Genomic DNA, 22,807 nt, shown 5'->3' on the forward strand with positions numbered 1-22,807 from the left:
GAAAAAGCCATTTAAGCAGTGACGAGACAGAATGTTCTAGAACAAATGTAAAACGAAAATGAAGCGTCAGACGACGAAACAAAAAAAAACCAAGAGCACCGCAATATAGCTACGCTCAGCTTACAGCTTCGCAGCTATAAAAAAAGACCAACACGTTTACAATAATTGCGTTCAAGAGCAATTAATAACAGGATCTCGCAGCTAACATTAACACTATCATTGAAAATCAAGACAATTGGCAAAACCAATCAAATCCTATCAAAAAGTGCAACTCGCCCATATGCAGACCGACAGGTACAATATGCTGGCTTGAAACATTTTTTGAGAGTAACGGGTATTTTCAAGTTCGTACCGTCCAATGAAAGCACCAAGTAGAAATAGCATAAGACAGAGGGCACAGCAGGCAGCTATCAGGTTGTAGTCAGACAGAACTGTTGATATCATCTGTCGAGTAGGAACCTAAACAAAACGCTTACAGCTAGCCAGAGAAATACGGTAGTCACTTGCAATGATTGTGACAAAGTACAAGAATATTGGGGCAGAATTAAATTCTCTTGCATGCGTCATTTTGTTTTCAGTTATTAGGTTCCCTGGGTGTTCATTAAAACTATCTTAAATTAGATCGAGTCGGCCGAAACTGCACCAAAACTAACAAACTAAACATAACCGACTAACGTCGGGCGAATTGCTCTCAAACGAACGCCGAGCGGTAGGCTTCGTCAGTAAGTAGCTAGCCATCGAGGGGGGGGGGGGGGGGGTGCACCGGGGGCTGGCGGGGGAGGCAACAAGGGGGTTGGGTGCACCATAACCATAAGTCTGGGTGCACCAAAACAGTTTCTGTGGATCGCATACTTGGAGACTAGTGAGCTGAAAGGCTCTGAGCGCACTTAATGCCCGCTACCTGTTTATCCCGTTTTTGAGGGCCAAAAGTCAAAAGGGTCAGACATAAATCTATCAATATCTATCTATAAAGTCGCATAAATACAGCCGATAGAATACCGGAAACGACTCGAAGAGTCGTTCAATAACACTTGTATCTAACCCTACATAATTCAGAAACACGTTTTTAGCTGACGTCTTGACTTGAAATTTGGCTTTTGATTTCTAACATGACTTCTGTTCTAGAAAAGTAGCTTTAATTTGTAAGATATAGTGATGAAGAACTGATGGTAATACTCAAGGTCATTTCGAGTATTTTTGATCCCATCATATAAGTCTCTCCAGCCTATTTAACCTAACCCTCACCCGAACTAGCCCCCGCACCTACGCCACGCAACCACCACCCCCCCCCCCCCTCTCACACACACACACACAATTCTCACTTGAATTGGATTTTTATCACTATATTGCTTCTTATTTCTTTTATATATCTGAAATATGTAGGGTTAGATTAGACAAAAGGAAATAAAAAGCAATATACAGTGAGACAAAACCCATTTTTATGAGTACTGTGGGCAGGTAGATAGGGGGTAGTTGGGAGTGATGTGGGTAGTTGGGGTGGGGGTAGGTGTGTTGGGGGGGGGGGGGGGGGAGGGGTAGGTGTGGGGGAGAGTTCGGGGGAGGGAGTAGGTTAGATAGGTTGGGGGGACTTCTATGGGATCAAAAAGAATGACCTTTTTACCTTGAATATTAGCATCAGCTCTTAATTACTATACATTGCAAACTAAGCTACTTTTAAAGTCCATTTTTCTAAAACAAAAGTCAAAGTTCTAAAACAGAAGTCAATGTTCGAAAACAAAAGTCAAATTTCAAGTCCTGGCTATAGCTAAAAAACATAAGCAGTAGAATACCGGAAACGAATTGAAGAGTCGTGCAATAAAAACTTATCTAACTCTACATATTCAGAAATATGAAAAAACAAATACAGAGTGAAAATTAATCTTGGGGTAGAAATGTGAATAGGTAGGTGGGGGTGGGGTGGATAGTTAGGGAGTAGTGGGGGGGGGGGTTAGGCGTGGGGTGGGTGTAGGCATGGGAGAAGGGGATAGTTTAGATAGGTTGGAGGGACTTATATGGGATCAAAAATACTCGAAATGACCTTTTAACCTTGAATTTTACAATCAGTTCTCATATACTACACATAAGCCACTTTTAAAGTCCAATGTTCGAAAATGGAAGTGAACGTTCTAAAACATAATTCCATTTTCGAGAACAAAAGTCATGACTTCAGCTAAAAAACCTGTGGAATCTCAATTCTTGTCGTAAAAAGACCAACAGGACTAAAATAAGGGGCAATTAGAGAGGGTGTAGATTAGAAATGTGCTATGAGTGCAAAAGCACTTCCATCCCACTGGGGCTTGGCTTCGGTACCTCTAGAATGAAGTCCAACATCTTAACAACTAAGCTACAATGAAGTTAACATGAATATCTGCCGCTTTACAACTAAGCTTTACATGAATATCTGCCGTTGACTTGATGACTAACAAGGTACAGTTTGTCGATCATGGCGTAGTATTCTGGTGGAATGATAGAGGTGATGGAGTCCTTGGTCAGGAGAGAGTCCACGGAGCAAGAGCCCCAGAGCATCAGAGGCAGAATAGCCAGAGTCCACAGCAGGTAGGCACGGAAGCTGGCTGACGAATTCCGACTCCTAACTTCACTACAACAGACAAAAAACATCAACCGACTGACATCGGACAAATTGATCTCGAACGACAGGGGGTAACTTAAATCTGAGAACGCAGCAGCCTAGTTTAATTTTTAATAGGTGCTCAATTTCCGAACAAGGTGCTCACACCCCCGACCTTTGTCGTAATAGATTGAAGAATTAACTACTTGGCTATGATGCCCTTGCGTTAGCTTGTCTTACAATCTCTTCTGTTTTACCAACAGTCTTAATTTGCGGATAAGAGCAAATTAGGTCACGCAAAAATCAAGAAGTCAAGCGTAAATCTTTTAAATTTGTAGATAGATATTTTAGCTGATGAGCAGTCCTGCAAAAAGGCACTAAATTTCATGTAACAAGGAAGCTCGTCAATGTGCGTTTGCGCATGATGTCCCGACCCCCTCAATCAGAATTTTGACTTAATTATCTACCAAATGAAGAATCTACCAAATTACCTACAAATTTGTGTATCAATTAAAAACCCTTGAAGCTCAAACCACTATACAAATTAAAATAACGCATTAGAGGCACGATCATTCCTACCGTTACGGACCAAAAACAAAAAGGGCGAAATTAAAAATACGTTTATACTTTGAGAACAATTAAGTCTGCAGTCATAAAAATCATAAGATTTCAAATGAATGCTTTGATTGGCTTCATTGATATTGACCACAAAAAGAACAAAGACAGTAAAAAAGTCAATTAAATTTAAGATCTCAATCTATTCACAAAAGAAAGCAAATATGATCAATTGCTCATTGTATAACATAATGTGTATAATAATGTAATATGCGACTTGCCATAAAAGTGGTAATCGGGAAAGACAGCAAAAAAGTACCTCAAAACGCGAAAATAGTCCAAACGCAAAAAAAACATGAAAACTCGTAGTAAAAAATCATTATTTATATGGTAAGCAAGGAAGACCACTTTCTTATTTGCAAGAAGAGAAATAAATATCTCTCATTGCTGAGACAACGCTATACTCGATGTACTGGCCCCTTCACGCGGGGAGAAGCGAAATACTCAAAGACCGGAACAAAAGAGTGCACGGAGGAACAGTAGAAGCCACGGCAGAGCTGCTGGGAACCGACACTTCCAAACGAATCAAGGAGCAGCCGACCAAGAGGATACACACCGAGGTGTATGCCTTCTACCGCTAGTCGGGAGAATTATCGGCAAAATCTTTGCCACTAGATTGAGAACTTGGGCCGAGGAAATTGGAGTTCTCGGAGAGAACCAAACGGGTTCCGAGAACAACGATCGACGTGCGACTCCATTCAAATCGTTCACCGCGTGGAAGAAGAAGTCAGGAGAGTGATGGGGGAGAAACAACAACAATAACAAGATCTCGGCACACCAGGGGCGGTGTTACTCGACATAAAAAAGCCTACCCGAGTGTCAACAGACCCCTCCTCTGGACTATACTCCGAAACCTAGGCATGAGTCAAACAGTGGTGGAAGTACTTAGAGGCCTACACGAGGGGACTCACTACAGAGTAAGAGGCCGGCAAGAGCTTAGTGAAGAATGGCTGCCATGTCGAGGCCGCATGCGCGACAACCCCTATATCAATTGAGCATTGTATTATGTAACCTAATGTGTATAATAATGTAATATGTGACTTGCCATAAAAGTGGTAATCGGGAAAGACAGCAAAAAAGTACCTCAAAACGCAGAAAATGTCCAAACTGAAAAAAAACAAGAAAACATAATAAAAATTATTATTTATATGGTGAGCAAGGAAGACCACTTTCTTACTTGCAAGAAGAGAAAGTGATATCTCTCATTGCTGACACAACGCGCTACTCGATGTACTGGCCCCTTCACGCGGGGAGAAGCAAAAATAGTCCACATACACAGTTTGCGAGAGACAGAGTTCACAGAGAAGAGCAATCTCAACAATCACCAGCGAGCTTACTCAGGGACAGGGAGAGCGGAATGTGAAATATGCGGCAAAAACATCCTGCTGCGTGACCTCCCGAGACATCGAGGCGTAGTTCATGGAAAGAGGGAAGAGCCCACCAGTTCTCTTCGCCCCCGAGGCCAGTGTCCAAAATGTGGAAAAAGGTTGCTGAAAAGGTCACATCAATCATTTACATCCTGGGATGTGACGCTCGTCCGTTCAGTTTCCCCGCCCTGAGAGGAACTGTCCTGCAGTTGAGATGGTAACTGTACCCACCAACGTTGCGGCTGCTTGATTTGGTACTGTTTTTCGGTAGTCTTTTTCAGAGGTCAGGAAGAGAAGGGCTACGTTACCCGAGGAGAAACCGTAGCGAATTAGCAGCAGAGAGAAAGCAACCCAGCATTTGCTCGAGCTGGACATAAAGGTGCGAGAAGGAACTTTTTCGAACGATTGTGACAACGCTCACCAGCAGATTCGAGTGGGGGATACTGAGCGACTCTTGCGTACGGCGTGTTCATGGATGACACTAAAGTTTCATCCGGTGCATGTTTGTCGAGGTTGTCCAAGGACTGCTTCCTGGACGACTTTATGGAGAAAGGTGTCAAGCGAGTGGTCATCATGGGGGGACCAACGACTTAGTAGATCGAGACCCGAAAACAAAGGCGGTGGAGAAGATCATACCGCAGATGGAGTCCCTAGCAAGAAAGTACCTCAAGGCAGGTATCCAGGCTGCAAGCATACAGATAAGTAGTAAGTAAATACTGTCTCAAGAGAGGGGGGTTATCCTACGATACTTAAACATGGGATAATAGGGGGTTATCCTAGACGGAAAGGGATTAAGGGGAATAGGCCGCCTTGAAACTAATTTTTCCGTCATTACAACCCCAGCGACGGTTGATTTGAAAGCTATTCACGAAATTTACTAGGAATTGAAAAAGGATTATTCTCAATACGGTGAAAGGTTTGTTTATTTCTTGGCAACATGTCAGTACTTGGATCCTGACCTTGATTTGGATATTGCGATGAAAATGAGACCCTATGGTGGACTGATTGGTATTGATAATTCTCCTCTGGACAAGTATTTCAAGTCTTACAAAATTTTGAGGTTACATGCTATTCTTCACGACGCTTCAGGTTTTGTCTTTAAATATAGTGAAAAAGGTCCGGGCTATTCGTATGTCCTACCCTGTCCAGTGACAAGAGTACCTTGGCACGTGACAGGAATTGCCTTCTGTCTATATGTTAAAACTTTTAAAAGCAATTTATTCAGTTTGCTGGAATGTTGAAATCACGACCAGTTGTTCTTGATTTTGAAGGCTTTCGACATAAAAAGTCTTTTATTATCAAAGAACTAGCTGTTTCGACAGAAAATTATTGCGATACTGTGTCATTTTTAACCCCAAATTCATTCAACATACTGTCTTCGAGTGAGAGACGATCATACAGTTGGGTGTCGAAATATCTCCATGGTTTGAATTGGGAGAGTTGAGATTATCCATATTGTTATTTGCAACAAATTTTTGATAGCATAGACCTTCGATTTCCCTTGGCAACTTTTTATGCAAAGGGAACAGAAAAAACAGAAACTCTTCAGGAACTTCTCAAGAAGGACGTTATAAATTTAGAGATTTTATTATGCCCAAAAATTGAAAATTGAAATTTTTTCACGAGACACCAATTTGTACTTTATATGTTTTAAGCTGTCCTATACGACAAAGAAATAAACACTGTGCAAGAAAAAAAGCTGCACTTTTTTACCTGTGGCTAACGAATGAATCGACAGTCCGAAAAAGCAGCACCGTCTCTACTTCAAGTGAACTTGTCCCCAAATTTAGTGGTTTACAGTTGTATAGCGGATGAAAATCAATTAACAGTTACATTTGTCAAAGAGGAAAAAGTTGACAGTCGTGGTCAAACTGTACTGAGGAAACAGCAAATTCTCTGTACTGGAGCTGAAATAGAAGCCTTCAAGACATACCTTTCGCTTTTGGAGTACTTTCAATTGTACCATGTCTTTGGAAGAGAAAATGCGAAAGCTGAAACTAACCCCTTTAACTAAGCCCAAGCGTGCAGTACCAGTTCTGATGTCACTGAACGATAAGAGCCTTCCAGCTGAAATAAGACAAAGAATTGAAAGGAGCAACGTACAGTCAATTGTTTTCAGAGACAAAACTGACAGAGTAAATGCGAACTACACCATTACTTTTATTAATGATAATCAAAACTCACAATTTGTAACTTATGAAATTTATATACTGAAATAACCAAATTTACCTCTTTTTTAAAAAAACTTATTTTTAAATGTGTAAAGCAGAGGATCAGTTAGATACGGGCGCGGCAATAACTGACTTAGTGTTTGATGATAATCACCATGAAAGACGATCATGGAGGTTTTCTAATTCAAGGATACCACGATCGGAAGTTATTTTACACAAGTTTTTATTATAATTTTTCTCATAATAGTTTCTCTGGTAAAAATTGTGTTTTTCCAGCTGGAATGTGAAGAGTCTACATTTTTGTTTTCTCTTCTTTCTTGTACAGTTGGATACGCTCTTCCCAACCCAAAATTATGAATAAAATCATTTCAACAACTGACCGGTTGTTTATGGCCGTTTGCGGTCCGTCATGTTGTGGAAAAACAGAGCTTATTTTCAGAATGTTTCTCGAAAACACTTTTTCTCCAAAGTTCCTCTCAATTTTTTATTTCTACCAAAATGAACAACCCAAATTTAATTTAAGTCACTAGAGGCAAAATCAAACATACGGTTTACCTAATTTTCAAGCTTCGATTTGATATCGGAGCTCGAAAACTGTCTGTTGGTGTTTGACAATTCATGTGAAGAAGTTTTCAATGACAAAGAGTTTTCGAAATTGACTACAGCAGGACGTCACAAAAACATTAGTGTAATTTACGTAAAACACAATTTATTTCAACAAAGTAAATGGTCACGAACTATTGATCTTTATACAACACACATCATTTTATTTAAATCACCCCGTGACATTCAACAGATTGTTTCAATTGGTCAACAGCTTAATAACACGCAATTTTTGAAAAACAGCTACGAGCTAGCAATAAAACAACCCTTTGGTCATTTACTGATCGATCTGGATCCAACAACAACGGAAGTTTTACGTTACTGCTCCAATATTGTTCCACCAGGACCATCCATTTTTTACCTTCCCCAGCTAAAGCTGTTATAACGAATTTGAGTAATGAGAAAGAAAGAGCTTTGTATGCTGCGGCGAATGTTAGAGACATCGGACATAAAATCAAAAGAACTAATCAAGTCGGCACCAAATAGTTTTATTAACTTTCTTTGCGAGTGTTTGCTTAATGTTGTCAACGGTAACGTTCCCGTCAAGAAAACTTTGATACAAGGCCAGGAAAATTCATTTAAAAAACTTCATCAAAACAAACAAGTTTAAAAAATAAAAGGCAGATTTTTGCTAAAAACACGGTTCTTTTGAAAGGTATTGCTCTCTCGTGTTACCTTCTTCAAAGGAAGTGATAATGTATACTGTAGAATTTATTTTAATTCCCAAAAGAATGTTCATGTCAACACAACCGGCAAAAAACGAAATCTTTGATAATCCTGTTTACAAACAGAAAGCCACGCATTTGTCTCTCATTCAAAGAAACATGTTTGAAAAACCGGAAAAGTGAAAAAGAGGATGGAGCAGTCCAGACAGAACCCAGCATAAATGTTGAAACAGTCCATGAGGAAAAAGAGGAGCCCATGAGTGATGACAGTGAAATTGAACCTATTGTCAAAAAAAAGTACAACTATAACGTTTCAGTCAATAGTGAGAGATTTGGGAATGATGGAGAAAAACAAAATCTGAAGAGCAGAAATCATTCTCAACAAGATATTAGAATCCCCGACGGTATTCATTGAAGATCCAGGTGGTATCATTCATATTGACAACCAACCACTTGGCTTAAAAGCGTCAACTTTTTTGTATAACACACAGCAGTCAACAAAGAAAATCGATATTCAAAAATATTCTAGAGCGTTATTAGCTCTCGAATTTTCATCTCATTTAGTGTCGAATACCTCTGCCAAACAAATCTTAGAAGCAGCTGAAAGCGAAGAAGACATTTTTGCAAGCCCACGAGGACAATCAGGAAGCGGTTATCAAGTTACCAACCAAACAAAAACGGGCACAAGAAAAAAGACGGCAAAAGACAAGACCAAACAGCAAAAATGGTCTTACTTCTGAGAAACAAACGTTGGACCAACTGTATTTGAAGGGACCTGCATCGTTTGGAAACCCAACGCGATTAAAAATCCAAAGCAAATGATCGTTTGGTAAAGTTAAAACATACTTGAAAACCAAGCCATCTTTTACAAAATATCGCCCAATTCGTTTACGATTTCCCAGACTTAAAGTAATAGTAAAAGACATAAATGAAATTTGGTCCGTTGACTTGGATTATGTGGATAAACTAGCAAAATACAACAGAAATGTTAAATATTTATTGGTTGCGGTCGACTGTCTTTCAAGATACCTTCGTGTGGAGCCCTTAAAAACGAAGTATGCATTGGAAACTGCCTCGGCCTTTAAAAAAGATAAAAAACAAGCAACCACAAAAAGTATGGGTTGATGATGGTACAGAGTTTCTTGGAGCCTTCAAAACCTTATGCAACAAACAAAAAGTTCATTTATACAGCACTTTTAGTGAAAAAAAGTCTGCATTCGCAGAGAGGAACATTCGGTCACTAAAAACATTATCTACAAGTACATTGAAGAAAAGTGGACATACTCCTACATTGATAAACTGGATCAATTTGTGAAAACAATTAACTTATGGGTCAACCGCGTAACCAAACTTTCTGCAAATATAGTCACTAAAAAGGATGTTCCACGACTTGTCTCTTTGAGCGCTCAAGTTTCAATCAAGTTTCAGAGACCCAAATTTTACGTTGGAGATTTTGTTAGAATTGTCAAAAAGGACGAAGCCTTCAGGAAAGGGTATAAACAATCTTTCACCGACGAAGTTTTTGAAGTAGAAAGCTTAGCAACCTTCAATCCATCAACGTTTTCACTTATTGATGCAAACGGTGACAATATTGAAGGCAAATTTTATCAACCAGAGTTACAGCTTGTTCGTATAGAGAAAAATGAGTGAAAACCGTTTCACTGATGAATTCACTGTGCATGTTATTTCATCTGCTTCAATGGAAATTTTTGACTCTAACACTTTCAGTTCATTTCGAAACTTTTTCAATGATGAAATTCCACTCGCTGGTGACTGGAGAGTAGCTCTCAGTGAGATCATTTTCCCCGCAAAAAATGAGCATATTGTAAATGGAGACATGGTAGTATATAGCTTAAAAGGGTACGAAGACAGCCAGAAAAGGGCTACTGAAGCCAATGTGATCTCTCGTCCTTATAACGGGGAGAAATTGTCTATCATGACGGGAACATATAATTCAGTTGTTGACATACTAACTACTATCAAACGAACTGTTGGACTACCAAACTTTTCATTCAGAGAGATCAAGAAAACCGGAAAGTTTGAAATTTTGATGAGGAAAAATGAGGGAAATACTTTTCCAAGTAAAGAAATTCCGAGCATTATCTGTTTTTTTACGGGCATTCCAGATGGCAGTGGAGTACACATAGGTTACAAAATGAAAAGCGCAACATCAAACAGACTAATGAAAAGTGATGAAACGACAGCATACTATGGAGAATTTCCCGTTGATCTTTGCTCAGGAAAGCACTTAATTTTCATATATACGAATATTATTGAGTACCAGTACGTTGGTGATACAAAAGCCCCCTTGCTTTGAGTCATTGATTCAAAACAACGTCTGAAAAACGGTAGTTTATGCGAGCTTGAACCAACTCATCGAATTGTTTTTTCCAATTTAGATTACAAAAAACTCTTATCAAACACTATACAATCAATGTCGATTGAGCTTCGCACCGAAACGGGAGAATTGGTTCCCTTTTCGGGAACCAGTAAAGTCATTTTAACTCTTGAGTTCCAAAAATTTTCCAATTAGCATGGACTCTTATTACGCTAACCAAGCAACATCCTTACCACATTTCCCTGGCCACTACAGGCAAAGAGGCAGCGGTTTTGGTGCATTAGCTGCGGGAATTGGGCGGGTCACTTCACCCCTAGCTCGACGTTTCATTCTTCCTACTGCAAAACGTATTGGAAAAGAACTTTTAAGGCAAAGTGCTCCAGAGTTGTTAGACGTTGTCAGCAGTAAAAAATCACCCAAACAAGCACTCAAAAATACAATTAGCAACACTGTTAAAAAACAAACAGGGGGATCAAGACTTCGCCAACAAAGAAAAACGATTAGGAGTCACTCAAAAAAATCACCAAGAAAAACATCAACCAAACAAAAGTTGGTCATTTAAAAAATAAAGTTCCAAAAAGAAGTCGGTCTGATTTCTTCTCTCAAGTTAAATATGATCGCTAACCTGTAACCAAACGAAGCAACCCATAGCTCCTTGGATCTGTTTGAGAAGTCAGCGCTTTTGGTGACTTTCGATGGAAGTTTTTGCCAAAAATTGGGACTTGTTTATAGTCCTGATGGATCCATGTTAGAGTTTGAAGTAACTGGTGACCGTAACAACTTTATTGATTTACAAAAATTTTTTTTGGAAATCAAATGCAAAATTGTTCAGTCTTCCGGAGATGATCTCAAATATGACGGGGCAGCTACTGCTGACACTGCTAGAACCGATGCTCCTTACTTATGCCATATTGTGTTGCATTCACTTTTCTCTGACTGCACAGTGTCAGCCAACGGATTGAAAATCTCTAACGCAAATGGAAATTAGGCTCACAAGAGTTTTATAGAAACTGAGTTCTCACATAACAAAGATGCAAAGAACACTTGGTTGGCATGTCAAGGCTATTCTTACGAAGAAGATCCATCTGCAATAAAAGCAGCGGAAATTGCTCGAAGAAAAAACTCAGTCAGAGAGTCTGCAGAATGCACCTTTTATGGTAAAGTAGCGGTAGACTTTTTCATATGTGATAAACATTTGCACAGTGGTGTAACACTTCGTATTGCATTCAGAAGATCTATTGATGATTTTGTTATCGTTTCTGATGATGCTGCAAAACATTACAAGGTGAAAATTGTTGAAGCTAATTTGCACGTTCGCAAGGTGACATTGAATGACGAGGTCGTGTCTGTCATTGAAAAACCTTGCTTACTAGCCTTGCTGCCTATCCCTTCTTTGAAACTTTGATAAAGACGTCTTTGGCTTCAACTGGTCTGCATAGTTCGAAGCAAGAAGATATTTTTGCACGAGAGCCAATCCGAAGATTAGCCATTTGTCTCAATACAAACGAAGCTTTTTTGGACAACAACATGCAAAATTCATTTCATTTTCAAAAATTTGACTTGGAAGAGATATATATTTATCGCAACGGGTTACCAGTGGCTGATAGCCCAATATCTACAACTGATGACAAACGCCTTTATTTTAATACAATATCAGATTTAGCCTATATTGACAATGGACACGGAATAAGTCTGTCAGACTATACCAACCATTTTATAATGGTATTTGATCTGACTAGCATCCAACAAGCTTCTCATGATATTATACATCCGGAGCTAACAAACTGTTCCATATCTATCGAGTTGGAAGTTTTCAGCGGCCTTACCGACCAACATTGAAATTTTTATCATTGGAGAAAAAGCTAGTACAATTTTTGTTGATAGTGCGCGACGAGTGTCAAAAAATCATATTCTAACAAACTGATGGACAAAGACGACATTAATGCTTCATTTCAGAGATGTCAAAAACTAAAGCACAAATTTCGAGGTCTTTTGCAGCAAACAATTTTCCTTCAAAATTGAAATCAAACACTTTTTTAATAGTAAACGCGTCAAAATCTCGAAGTCCTGGCACGCACTGGCTCCTCATTTGTAAAACAAGCAACCATCTTCTGTTTGCTGATCCCCTTGGACGATCCTTGTCTTCATACAAGAATATTTATCAACGAATTGCAAAAAATAATGTACAGTTCCACCAATGTCTTGAAAACCAACCAATTCAAAGTCAAAACTCAGAATTGTGCGGACTCTTTTGTATTTTTATTGCTCATTTAATATTTGACAATAGACAAATTGTAAATTGTAGTGATTTTTATTTGATTCTCTTTGCTCTTCACATGATGCTCTAACAAAACTAACGTTGTGAATTAAATTTTTTTTAAAACTGAATTTTTTCTTCATATACTAGTCGAACAAATAGTAAATCAGAATCTATGTTTAGTTTTCCAAAACCACTCATAAATATATCCATAATCTGACAAAAAGCACCGGAATGAGGACCACTCAAAATTGATTCCACTCTTTTCAAAGTTTCACTACTAAATTAATCAGTTTGAGTTTTCGAAGAAATTGTAGAACACACAAAATTGTGAACCGTTTTCTGTGGTACATATGTTGTAGATCTTGCCAATGTTTTCGAGATTCCGCTAGTGACAGCTGTAGATTCTGGTAGTTTGGTTGCCGCTGTTGCCAAGGGTGGAAGTCGCTTGCGTACATTTGCTGTATCCATTTTCTCTCCAGAGTTGTTATTAAAGTCAACGGCAAGCTGTAATTTTGAAAATGTATCTCCTTTAAATTCCAGACTCGTTGAAGTTGAAAATAAGTGTCTGAAGGTAGTGAAGAGACAGGGAACTGCAAAAGTTTTGATTGGCTTCATGGTCTCAATATCGATTGCACTCATGGTCTCAATATCAAATTTATCAGCACATGGTTAGCGGGTAACTGACAAAATTCTGACTCAAACTGAGGACACACAGCATAGTTATTCGAAGCTGTTAAGTTTTGGCTTTTCGTCAGCAATTAAAAACTTGAACTGGTTTTGAAATTGTTTGAAATAGTTGGGAGAGCGCTCAAACATTGCTTCCACCATCTTTACTACACTGATCAAATTTCTGCTTCTTTGCTGGGGGTGGTTTTGATGGGGAATCTTGCGTTGCAGATTCACGTATTTTTTCTGCTTCTTTGACTAAATTTCCAAACTCTTCTAGAGTCATAGAAAATCTCTGTTCAAACTCGTAATCCTCGGCCGCTTTCTTGAACAACTTTAGAAACACGTATGTTCCGGTTCTCTCGTACGTTTTTAAAGTTGCCCTGACCAAACGCTTTTCAGTTTGGGAAATGTCGAAATAGCAATCTCCAAACTGTGTGTCTTTTGAGGAAGTAAAAGGCATGGTAGGCAACTTGTTTGCTCACTTTCAGTCAACATAATGTAAATAACTACGAAGTTAGGAGGCGCGCCAAGTTGGATCAAACCAGTGTCGTCATATTTTTAATTAAATCCAAGTGATTGGTAAATACAATCTCAAGTACGCCCCACGGCGTATTTGAGACTGTTCATTTTAGACTTTTAGACGTATGTGACCATAGATAATAGTTAATCAAAACCATACTTCTATAAACCATCAGAACATACTTGCGAATAAAGATAACAAGTACACGTTTTTGTATATAAAGCAATAAATTTATCAGCACAACCCACACTTCTGTGTGGGAGAGAGTTAACCATTAAAAGTGTAGGGACCCATGTATTTTACATACAATTTGATTCAGAACAGATGTGACCCTAGATAGTATAGTGCAGAGACCACACACAATTTACATAAAACCAATACAAAACAGATGTGACCCAAAGTCCTCTGTAAAGGAACCACAGTGCGGCTAACCACATGCTATACACAATATATTATGCAACTAGGTGTGTCCATGCTCCAATCATTTGTTTGATCTTAGATAAGGCGAACCTTACGAAACACATGTTGGGAAAGAATTTTGCACTTGTGTTCATTTTTAGATAATAGTTAATTAAAACCATACCTCTATAAACCACCAGAACCTACTTGCGAACAAAGATAAAAAGTACATGTGTTTTGTATATGAAGCAAAAAATTTATCAGCACAACACACACTTCTGTGTGGGAGAGAGTTAACCATTAAAAGTGTAGGGACCCATGTAATTTACATACAACTTGATTTAGAACAGATGTGACCCTAGATAGTATAGTGCAGAGACCACACACAATTTACATAAAACCAATAAAAACAGATGTGACCCCAAATTCCTCTGTAAAGGAACCACAGTGCGGCTAACCACATGCTATATACAATATATTATGCAATTAGGTGTGACTATGCTCCAATCATTTGTTTGGTCTTATATAAGGCGAACCTTGCGAAACACTTGTTGGGAAAGAATTTTGTACTTGTGTTCATTTCTTTCTTTTGCGCTTACTTAACAGTTAACTTTTGGAAGGCACTTGAACTTCAAAACAATGTCCGTTAAAATTCTTTCGGATTCTGCTATCTCCTTTGAGAGAACTCTTGTTTACCAAACAGTGTTTGAAAATTTTGTCGTTCTGATACAACAGAAAAGAAAAAACGATTTGTGGTACACTTACTAGCATTGTTTGATACCGAAGCTGCTTATTAACGCTATTGCTGCCCTACCGGAAAAAAACGGAGCCAACTGAATGCAGTATCATTACTTCTGGAGGACACTTACCACCAAAAACTATACCACAAATGCTTTCGATTGAAGAAACTTTGCCAGAAGAATTAAGAGGTATCTTGTACAGATACGACTGCGATTGTGTGCCCTTATTCGAGAATCAACTCGGCACATATCAAGCCTACGAAAACTTGGGTGATATGTGAGGTGTCAAATCATCACCATCTTCACCGGACAGTCAGCCACCGAGTTTTTCCAACAACTCCTGCTGTGGATCCAAGCCGGTGTTCCAACAACTCCTGCTGTGGATCCAAGCCCAATTTTTACTCCAACCCCAAGCCCCTCACTCTGAGGATTTCAAGAGGAAGAACAAGATCTCTGACAATTTTACAAATACAAGTCAATTTGATGTCAATATTTTATCTGGTTCAAACTTTCAGACACCACAACCCCAAACATATTCAGCCGATTTCAAGACACCCAATTGCTCGGAAACTCCAGTAGTAAGCGCAGCACCAAAAAAAACGAAGACAAGAAGACCCTCTAATGGACTTTTTTGACCTCTAACAACTTATTTAATATTGAATTATATTTGCTTTGCACTTTGGTGTGTTGTGTTACTAGCTTTTGTGAATAGCTCGCTAATTGACACTCTTCTTTTAATCTTTTTACATGGCTAGCAGACTTCAGAATCAGAATTTTACAAAAATGGACATGTTCAAACATGTTCACAAAAACAGTACTGTTTAGTGAGACAAAGTTGTGAGAAAATTTCCAAAATGGACATGTTCAAACATGTTCAGAAGATAATATATAACAGGAAGAAAATTTGTTGAGAAAGCTATTAAAATGTAAAATTAGGTTTGAACAAAAGCTTCTAAAAAAATGCATAAAGTCCTTATCAAACAAAAACCTCATTTAGCAAATCGTTCTTGGTATGCTGGTATAACACCAGCGCTCCTGTTGGTTTTACCTTCCGGTGTTAGTTAAACTAGCAAAACATCATTTTTTTAGCGAGAAGAAAAAAAGAAAGGATTTTTTTTTAAAAAAAATGAGATATTTTCGGTTTTCTTGCTTAATAAATTTTTTTCGACGGAACGGAAACTCAAAACCTGAACGTCATTACCATGCGATTATTGTGGGCTATCGATATGAAGAAAAAAAACCACATTTTTCAAAAAAAAGGTTGAAAAAACGAAAAATTTTTTTTTGTTTTTCATGGTGACCTTTGACCCCAAAAAAATCGGCTCCAACAGATAGTTGGGAGGAAACTGACTATTGGGTTGATACTATCAGACACTGCACTACAAAAAAGCCCATAACGCTCGTCAATTTAAACTCAATCCTTCATGAGATAATTAACCATTAATTAACAGCTAATTAGCACCTAATTAGTCTAATTAGTAATTAATGAAAAAAAATCCCATTTTTTTACGGATTTGTAATCAGTGATACATGCTTGTCACTTTTGGTCATAAGAGTCAGGGCCGAAAAACGGCTCCTTCGCCGATTTTCAAAACATCTGGACAAAAACATCTGGCATTAATTAGCAATTGAAGTACCCGAAATAATAGTTGATACACCAGGTTTTTTTTAAGAAACCGATTTTTTGGGGGCTGGAAACAAAATCATCTCATAACAGCTGTCACCAAAAAAGGCTCGCAACAGGGGACTTGTCATTAGCTGTCATATGATGACATTGATTGATCATGATTGACAGAAAATCTAACTTTTTCCTGATAAAGATGAGGCATTTTTTCTTGTCGGGTCTTACGTTTTAGTGTCCGGGGACCATTTTTGTTATGTTGTCGCTTTTTTTGCAACATTAAGCGAAAAAAATTGAACATTTCATTTGCTTTTAGTGGACTTATTAGCTGTTCAAACACCGTGACAGTAATAAAACTGTGCATCATAACCGTCCCAAGCATCCCTTATACTTAAAATTTAACAAGGTGTTGAAAAAAGCGATATTTTTTGGAATGTTTTTCAAAAATTCTGATGAAATCAAATCGAAATTTTCTTTTTAGGTAGGCTACTGAAGTGTAATATTACATCTAAAATGTTGAAACACAAAAAATGTTCCCTCTTCATTAGAGCTTATTAGCTATCAAAATGAAAAAAGATGAAAACATTTGATTGAAATGTCATTAAAAAGTCATAAAAGTTTACTTTAACTAAACCTAAAATTTAATTAAGTTGCAATTGATATGTTTTGTCGCATCACATATAGCTAATAACTAAAAAGAACTACCCATGGTTTTAGACGTCTTTTTGTATATTGCACTAAATATTCGAAAATCTCAAACAAGTTTTATCATGTCAGTGTTGTTCAGTGGGAAACGTTAAGCGCTACTTTTAGTTCAACAAAACTTGATAGGTTCATAGTAGTTGACTAAAGGTGGGACAAAACGCGCGCTCATATCCAATAAAACTCGGAAATTTTGAAAGTTTAAATTGCGCGACTATTATAAGAGACTCGTGTGGAATAGAAAGAAATTCGACATTTGAAGTTGAGTTACATGTTTACGAAAGTTGCGATTATCTCTGCTAACTTTTGAATCTTGAATTTTCCAACTATGGTTTTCGATTGCAAATATTGTTCGGCAACTTTTGCTAACAGGGGAAATCAATCTCGCCATGAGCATCGCTACCACCCCGACGAAGTAGGTTTACCAGTCTTTACCTGTTGTATTTGTACATTCACTTGTAGAAAACTTTCTGAACTGGAACAACACATGAGGACTTGTCATCAAAAATTTACAAACTTCTGTCGGTCCTGCTATATGGGTTTTAACGACACCAGACAATTTGCTCAGCATGAGTTCTTTGCATTCTTTACCTGTCTTTGGCGATCAATTTCAACCAACTCAAGCGCCGGCTGAAACGGCCTTTAATGGTACCCTTCAGAGCTACCATCTGCCGCCATCAACAACCCAAGGCAACACAGAAATTGCTCAGTTTATGCTCCAGCATAAACCACAAATCGATTCGCTTATAGAACAAAAACTCTCACAAGGATCGCAAAAAGTTCAATTTAGTGCTCATCTTCAACTCCGAAAACCTAGTCAAAACGAAGATCAGGAAGATGAACTTATTGAAATTTATGCAAATTCGCTCATGACACCCGTTTACAGTCAGGGACTTAGCAGTGAGACCTTCTGGACTATGGTCGAGAAGATGATGATAATGCTAACGACATTTTCCTCTAATGGTAGTGGTTGGGTGCTTGAGAAAGTTATCAAAGTAACTGTAAACTTTGCCCGCTACCGACCTATAATCGGCTCTTCCTTCATTGCATTACCTTCAAAATTACAAAATTGCCGCGGTTTACTTAATATTCGTAACCATGTGGACGCAAATTGCTTCCTTTACTGTTATATTGCTGCATATCATATGCACAACAATAATAGCTTAGATCGACCAGGAAGGAACTACAACACAGACAAAACTTCACCCGAAACTTCCAAGCAAGCCAACCTTCATCAACCAACTGGACACTTCGATATGCCAATGGGCCTAGAAGACATCAATCAGTTCGAAAATCTCAATGAAGTTCGAATCAACGTTTTTGGTTATGATGGTAGAGACTTATTTCCACTCAGATTGACAAGGTTTGTCTCAAACTTCACAATGGATCTATTGCTTTTATACGAAGCTGACTGTTACCATTATGTATTGATTACCAACTTGGTTAAAGTATTCTGTCAACTCCGAAATACCAAATTCCACTTTGCGTTTCATATTTGCCGGAATTGTTTCTGGTTGTGTGAAGAAGGCCTTGCAAAGCTTACCGAACATATGGAAACCTGCTGTGAAAATGCGCCGGCTGTTGTTCGATTACCAGCTCCGGGAAAAAATTTATATAAATTCAAAAACTTGGCCGCTACCTGGTTTGTTCCATTAGTCATTTACTTTGACTTCGAATCCTTCTTGTGTCCAGTAGCAGGATGCACGCCCCATGGGAGCAACGCATACACCAGAGTTATTGAAAAACACGAGCCCTGTGGGTTTTCACTTAAAGTAATTGATCAGAACTCAACAAAACCCATCTTCTTCCAAGTGGACAGCTCTGAAGATTGCATTACTAAATTTGTAAACATGTTACACACTAGCCAAGGATATATACAAACGCAAACGAGTTTTTCCTTTCTTCAGAGGTGACCGTAGCCAGTATCCGAAAAGTGCAGCTAGCGAATGTTGGATATGTAAAGAAGCCTTTGACGATAATGATGAACAGTCGTCAATTGATCTGGATCACTGCCACTACAGCGGACAATTTCTCGGCTGGGCATATGGAAAAAGCAACCGAGCACGAAGGAACGTCAACTTTACCCCTGTGGTGGGACATAATATACAAAATTATGATCTTCATCACATCTGTTTAGCCCTGCAATCTTGTGAGCCAATGACCACTGTAAGTGTAATTCCATCTACTGATGAAAAATACATTTCTATGAACTTTGGAGTGCTCGTGGAGACCATAACCTTAGATGATGGAAAAGTGATCAAAAAGTATGATAATCTGAGGTTTATTGATTCATTCAAAATGATAAATTCGTCTCTCAAAAAGTTGGTTGACATTTTACCAAGAGATCGTTTTGGAATACTTGCTTCTGTCTTTCCTAACCTATCCTCAACAGAATTGAAGCTCCTCCAGCAAAAAAGATATTACCTCTATTCATATGTTAGCGGTCGAGAAAAGTTCAGCGAAAAATCCCTACCGCCACTTAATGAATGGCGTAACACTTAAGAAGGAAACGCAGTAACAATAAAAACTCAAGAAAACTTGAACCATGCCAAGACGATGTGGAACACTATGAATTGTGAAACTCAGACTACCACGACGCATACCTGAAAACCGATTGCGCTCTTCTCGCATGCGTTTGTGAGTTCCACAGAGAGCTCAATTTCTCCACCTACAAACTCGATTGCATGCACTTTTACACACTGCCAAATATGGCTAAGGAAGCATCGAGAAAATGCAAGGCAGAAGTCGAATTGCTTACAGAACGCGAGCACCTCGATATGATAGAAGGCGAAGTACGTGGGGGAGTATGTTCAGTCTACAAGAGAAAGTTTACTGCAAATAATAAATTTTTGCCAGATTATGACTCTTCACATCCCTTGACAATCGGCTTCAGCGTGGACGCCAATAACCTATACGGTGGCGCCATGCAGAATGAAAAACTCCCTCAGTCAGATTTTACATTGTAATTCTGATATTACACTGGCTGAGATACTAAACTGTCCTGATGATAACCCTGTCAGTTACTTTGTCGAAGTCGAATTGCATTATCCACCAAGTCTACACGATTACCATCAGGACTTCCCCCTCGCACCATCGAAAAAAAATTTTGAGGATGACTGGCTCAGCGACTACCAAGTAAATTTGCGAGAGTCATAACTTACCCCTCGGAAGTGTTCCAAAACTGTTGCAGACTTTTTTCGACAAAGAACATTATGTGCTGCATTACAAGCTGTTGAAACTGTATTTTAACTTGGGATTAGTGGTTAGGAAAATGCATCGTGTGCTACAGTTTACTCAAAACAATTGGTTAACAACCTATATAACCCTGAACACAGAGAAGAGACAAGCGGCTTCGAATAAATTTGAGAATTTCTATAAACTAATGAACAACGCCGTTTATGGGAAAAACTGCGAATCAAAACGTTGAGGGATGAAAATCCAGCTTACGAGAGACGCAAGACGAACCCTAACCATAGAAAGCAAGTTTGAGTTTGATAAATTCAAAGTGTTTGGCGAGAACATGGCAGCTCTCTCCTCTTGCCCAAGAAAAATTAATTGGGATACACCAACTATAGTAGGGCCCACAATACTTCATCTAGCGAAATACTACATGTATCAGTTTCACTATGGAACAATGCGATCTTCATTTGGCTGTCGATTACTCTGTAGTGATACTGATAGCTTGCTATACCGGATCAATTGTGAAGATCTCTACCGTGAACTGGAGGAGAGCAATGTTCTTGATCAGTTTGACTTCTCAAATTACCCAGAAGATCACAAACTATACAGCGAATAAAATAAACGCGTCGTCTTAAAATTCAAAGACGAATTTGCTGGGGATTATATAAAAGAGTTTATATGTCTGAAGCCAAAGCTGTTCAGCATTACTTCCGCTGGTGAGTATTTTATGTTTAATGATTCAAGAAAAAACTAACAAAGTAACAACTAACCTTGTATGATTGTCATGATTTGACTGCTTTTTTCTTTTCATAGGTAACCGAAAAATGTCCGCCAAAGGAATAAACAGAGCAGCCCAAAATTTGCTTCGACATGCAGACTACAATAATACACTTGTGACTGGTAGTACACTGCGCGCTGAAAATATAAGGATTGTTTCGAAAAAGCATGTTCTACAAACGGTTTCCACATATAAAACATGTCTCTCTGCTTTTGATAATAAACGCCACATTTTGAACGGGGGAATTAAAACACTACCATTTGGCCACTATAAAATTGATCACTGCCGAGTCGAAGATTTTTCTTGGGATAGCGATGAAGTAGAGTGGGACTACGAAAATGTGGAAAATTATGCTCACCTCCTAGATTCGAATCCAAACTGGGACCACAATAATAGTTTTGTTGTGCCGGATACAACAAGTGAAAACCCGGAAGAATGGGAAACACCTGACCCGGAATTTGCAATGACACGTATTATTAACAAGGACGATATTGATAGCGATGATATTGTAGACTTTGATGCTACCACCAGCTCCAGCTCTTCCTCCCCTAACCCATTCATTAATTAGGAAGCTAATGAGTGCAGTGAAAATAGTAGCGATTATGAAGAAGAACCAGCAACTTAAGTTGCGCGCAGACAATAAACTTGTACCTAACTGCTCAAACTGCGCCTTTTGAATTCCTAACCGTGTAAATTTTGTGTTTATGAGTGCTAAAATACGTTTCAATAAATTGTTCACTTGCAGCTCTTATCGGAACGAAAATAAATTTAGAACAAAGTTGGCTGTTTGACCGAAAACAAGTTTGCCGCCTTGGAAATAGTCTTACATAATCACATCTGGTAAAGAATGAAAGTTAATCCTTTTCCGTCTAAGATAACCCCCTATTATCCCATGTTTAAGTATCGTAGGATAACCCCCCTCTCTTGAAACGATATTTACTTACTACTTAGATACCACCTCGAGAGGGTTTCAAAGAGGAGATCAGAATTTGAATAAGGGATATCGGGTGGTTGCAAAGGCGCTCGGTATTCACTTCCATTTCCTGAAGAAGTTCATTTACAAATATACAGCCAAGGACGGACTGCACGCGGAACCCAATAAGATCAGAACCTTGAAAAAGGACTTCTAAGATGCTCTACAAAATCTATCAGCAATGACTGACAGACCTCGCCATCGAGGCTACTAGCCTGCTCTAGATTAACAACCAGTATTATAACGATTTTAAGTGAACTTTAACAAAACCCGAACCAATTAGACACCAATCACAAGGCCCCCGGGGGGCGATCACGTGGAAGAGAGGAGAGAGAGAGAGAGAGAGAGAGAGAGAGAGAGAGAGAGAGAGCTGAGTCTATGCTAAAAGTTGACAGAAATAAGATTTAAAGTCAAAAAATATAAAAACCATGATTTTCAAACCTAATTGTTTTAAAAAAATAAAAACAATTCTCTTAAGACCATCAGTCAAAACACGTATAAGCTTTCAAATAAAGATTATTAGATAGATTGTTTTGTTATTGCAAATTTTACGCAAACCAAAAAAAGCCAAATGTTTTTAGAAAGGCAAAGCGCCCCGTTTGAATATGATCAATTGTGCATTGTATTATGTAACATA

The 22,807-nt window shown here is 38.5% G+C and overlaps 1 protein-coding gene across 1 annotated transcript in view; it reads right to left on the minus strand.

Moving 5' to 3' along the window:
• Positions 1-243: 243 nt before the first annotated feature.
• LOC142336216 (uncharacterized) overlaps positions 244-22,807 on the minus strand; it is an 85,371-nt gene continuing 62,807 nt past the window's right edge. Inside the window, exons 7-8 of the mRNA XM_075384886.1 lie at positions 2,425-2,599; positions 244-459 (exon numbers count right to left, since the gene is read on the minus strand). Of these exons, the coding sequence (XP_075241001.1) occupies positions 259-459; positions 2,425-2,599 (376 nt within the window). The 3' untranslated portion in view covers positions 244-258. The remainder of the gene's footprint in view (positions 460-2,424; positions 2,600-22,807) is intronic.

The sequence above is a fragment of the Convolutriloba macropyga genome, chromosome 3 (assembly GCF_964194025.1).
Source record: "Convolutriloba macropyga chromosome 3, txConMacr16.3, whole genome shotgun sequence".
In the NCBI taxonomy this organism is placed as follows: Eukaryota; Metazoa; Xenacoelomorpha; order Acoela; family Convolutidae; genus Convolutriloba; species Convolutriloba macropyga.